We start from the raw sequence: 4,097 nt of genomic DNA on the forward strand, positions 1-4,097 counted from the left end.
AAGCACTTTTGGGCTTATAAAATATTACTAATCCGACAATTGGCTTTACATCTAGAATCATACATCTGCACTATACTATACATGGGACAAGTTGTCATGACATGAAAGGGTAGATAGGGATGGCTTAATAGATATTGTTCTGAGAGTTAGTTTCTCTCTAGAGACTTGATCTGGGACCTTTCAAATTTGACTCTGTTGAAGTGTTAGACCTGGTTGTTTCGATCATTCTAGATGGTAAATCTGACGGTAGAATTAACAAGGTCATTTTACAGCAATTATGAAAAAGAAGGCTCCTCTGTATTCACTGGGAAACATTTGGGACATCTTATATTCTGAAAGCTTAGATGCAAAAAGTTCTTTCCAACATACTCATACATGTATGCTTGCATACTTTGCTTAGTTACTGGGTTAAGTGACTTTTATACAAAAGTCACTTAATCCAGAATCATTTAGGAGAGATGGGCAGCGTAGGAATTTGATGAGTGCATAAATCAATGCCCATTAATAAATACAAGCATAACCACAAGCTGGATTATTTCCTAAGGAAACTATTCAGAAAGGGATTGAGGCATTGTATTTTCTCATCAAATTCATGTTGGAGGCAGAACGAGAGAATGAGTCTGGATGGAATACACTGGAAACTAATGGAAACATGAAGCAAAGCATTACTCAGCGTACACCATGAGCCCATATTTGATTGACTGCTTGCCATCAAACAGTGACGTGCGGTGCGTTTTATGGCTGGTGAGGCTGGTGACGTCATCAGGAAGGCGGGGAATGGGACCACATGTGCTGGAGGCTCAGGCTGCCTCAGCCTCCAGCACACGTGATCCCATTCCCCGCCTTCCTGAGCGTGCTCCGCTGGCTCATGCTCCTCAGTCCTCAAAAGCGACTGGGGAACAACAAGAACCTTCCTGCCTCTGCTGGACTTATTGCAGTCGCGAGGAGCACGCGAAATCCAGCAGAGGCAGGAAGGTTCTCGTCGTTCCCCAGTCGGTTTCGTGCCTTCGTCATCCCGGAGCGCCAACAACATTTCTGCCTCCGCAGCTCCCGGGCGCGGACGGACAGATGTATATAATATATATATATATATATATATATATATATATATATATATATATATATATATATATATATATATATATATATATATATATATATATATATATATATATATATATATATATATATATATATATATAATGTTACAACCCCTGGTATGACCAAATATGGGAGGAAGGTCACTACTCCCTCTTTCTGTCCTTCAGCTTATCACAGAAGACCATGCAGGCAGAAAACCATATTTTTATTTTTACTGTTGCCTTTTTATATTTGTGTTGTAATTGTACTGATAAATAAATAAAGGGAGACTAGGATAGATCTATTTTGAGCTAATTAGCTCTCATCAGCTAGCCATACCCTTACTGGGATTAGAACCCGGGCTGTATATACCTTAGGCAGGAGTCTTAACCACTAAGCCACGGGTTCTCTTCCTTATCAGTTGAGCCAGGGAAATAGGTATGTATTTATGTTACAACCCCTGGTATGACCAAATATGGGAGGAAGGTCACTACTCCCTCTTTCTGTCCTTCGGCTTATCACAGAAGACCATGCAGGCAGAAAACCATATTTTTAGTTTTACTGTTTTACTGTTTTATTTTTACTGTTTAACCTTTATTTATTTATCAGTACAATTACAACATATATATATATATATATATATATATATATATATATATATATATATATATATATATATATATATATATATATATATATATATATATATATATATATATATATATATATATAGTATATAATATTATATACTATTATTTCATGAAGAGAGGTGAGGCTCTGCCTCCCCTGCCTCCCCTGACCGCACGTCCCTGCCATCAAATCAGTGTCAACTGTTAATGACCACATAAATAGATTTTCTCCATGACAACCAGGTCCTTTAGATCTTCCAACAGTACACTCATCACCATTGTAACTGAATCCATTCATCTTGCTGCTGGTTGTCCTCTTCTTCCTTTCAACTTTCCAGGCCTTCTTCAGAGATCTAGATCTTCATATAATCTGTCCAAAGTAGCGTAATTTGAGTCACTTTTGCCTCAAGTGAGAACACATTTCATTATTTGGATACAGCCCAAGAGAATTTAAAATAAATTGAATTTGTGAAATATTTTCAGATTAACAAAATGATTTGAGCTCTAGTTGCCTCTGGAACTTCAAGTAGAATATGCATGTTGTACATGCGTTCCCCCTGACAAATCAAGGGAACAGGGAGTGACATTAGGGTAATTTTAGTAATCTTTTCACAACACAAAATAATTTCCCTAAAGTCAGGATTACTCCCACCCTTTTGCAGTTTAGGAAACTAGTGAAGAGCTCTGTAGAGCATTTGGGCAGGAAAATAAATAGCAACACAAATTTCCTTCGTTAGGTTGTCTTTGTAGACGTCTTTGGCTTTAAGTATTGTAAACCACCTAGAATTGCAGAAATAGCTGATATACAGATGATGTTAATAAATGAGTAATAAATGAATACAAGAGAAGATTTGGAACAAATGATAATAAAAAATCATAGTATTTCTATAGAATCTGACTCTCAAAAAGAAGCAAATGTTACTTTATTGCAGTGGTTCTCATCCTGTGGTCCACAGTCCCCTGGGGGGGCATGGTGTCATCACAGGGAGTCCGTGGAGAAGAAATGTTGAAGAAATGTTCTGATATAACTCTTGGGTTAAGTCTTGGGGGTCCATGGCCATGAACAGTCACCACAGAAGGTATTTAAAGGGAGCCTGTGGTGAAGAAAAGGTTGGGAACCACTGCTCTATAGTAAATATCAAAAGGCAAATTAGTAAATCTTACTATCATGCTTTAATATTAACAGCCTTCAAATATTGGACAAATCGTTGTTATACGACATCCTTGGTGCTATCTGAGTTTAGTTGATTTATTGCTGTTGTTAGTTTGTGGCTGCCTTTAATTTCTGGGGAAGCAAATAGATTCTCCTTTGAGTGTGTGTGTGTGTGGGGGGGAGATTTGCATTGGAGCTGGATTCTCTTAGCTTCTAAAATGGAATTAACCCTATAGTGTTATGAAGAGCCAGATTGTTGGTGGTGGGGCAACAACTGCTTAGATAGAGCTGTAAAGCACTGTGAAGCGGTATATAAGTCTAAGTGCTATTGCAATTGCTATTATCTTCCCCAAAATTGTGGGATTCCACGGCCCCAGCTTGTATCAATCGCACTACTGAATTTCAGTGACAGTGAATCTGGTTACCTTTAAGTGTTGACCAAGAAGTTCTTTGATCATGGACAGAGTGAATCTGGCTTGTGTACCTCTCAGCCACCGAGCTCATGGGATGATTTTGAGCCATTCACTCTCAGTCCTACCTCTGATGATAAAATGAGAAGATATCACTTTATACATTACTCAAGAGTTTACTGCAGTCCTGGACTATTTGAAAATTAGAGGCTTCTTTTTCTGGAATAGCATAAGAACTTCTGACTTGTATAACTGGGGGGGGGGGGACCATAAGAAGTACTATCATGATAATGTAGGTGCTAAAGATGCTCTTAAATAAAAGTGTGCTTTTAAAGTTTTAAATATCGTTTTGTCACTAGGATTCTGTTTCTAAAGCCAGGCCAAGGCAACATTACTTCAGCCATTAGTTAACTGTGTTACTCTCAGTCAAAATACCCTGTGATAGACAAAATAGAACAAAAACCCAGTGGAATGTTTGGGACTCATCTTGTAAAGCCACATGCCTTTTGTGTTCTGCTCCTCTCTTGCTTTCTAATCAATTCAGCAAAAACTATACAGCTCTCTCCCTTTGCTTCCCCCAGCGTCACATGCAATTGAAAAATCTGGTGGGGAAGAAAGCAAAAAGTGCTGACAGAATTTAAAACCACCACTATCAAGAACCAGAAGGCAGGGCGGTCTAATTTTTGTTTTGTTTCTCTTGCAGTGAGCTTAGGAGTCGTAGAATCTTAGACTGAGCTGTTATTTGGGGTTTCACCGGAGAACTGAGTCTACCCAGGGTTCAAACACATTTGAAGTGGAAGGACCCAGTTTTACGCTTCAAACTGG

The 4,097-nt window shown here is 38.4% G+C and overlaps 1 protein-coding gene and 1 long non-coding RNA gene across 2 annotated transcripts in view; one reads left to right on the top strand and one right to left on the bottom strand.

Moving 5' to 3' along the window:
• The window catches only part of LOC309386566, a 73,011-nt gene extending 68,932 nt beyond the window's left edge, over window positions 1-4,079 (top strand). The window contains exon 3 of the long non-coding RNA XR_014174441.1: window positions 3,976-4,079. This is a non-coding gene — a long non-coding RNA (uncharacterized lncRNA). The remainder of the gene's footprint in view (window positions 1-3,975) is intronic.
• PCSK2 (proprotein convertase subtilisin/kexin type 2) overlaps window positions 3,318-4,097 on the bottom strand; it is a 160,621-nt gene continuing 159,841 nt past the window's right edge. Inside the window, exon 13 of the mRNA XM_081942090.1 lies at window positions 3,318-3,402. Coding sequence (XP_081798216.1) covers window positions 3,350-3,402 — 53 coding nt within the window. The 3' untranslated portion in view covers window positions 3,318-3,349. The remainder of the gene's footprint in view (window positions 3,403-4,097) is intronic.

The sequence above is a fragment of the Natrix helvetica genome, assembly GCF_964273705.1.
Source record: "Natrix helvetica genome assembly, chromosome: 2".
Lineage (NCBI taxonomy): Eukaryota > Metazoa > Chordata > Lepidosauria > Squamata > Natricidae > Natrix > Natrix helvetica.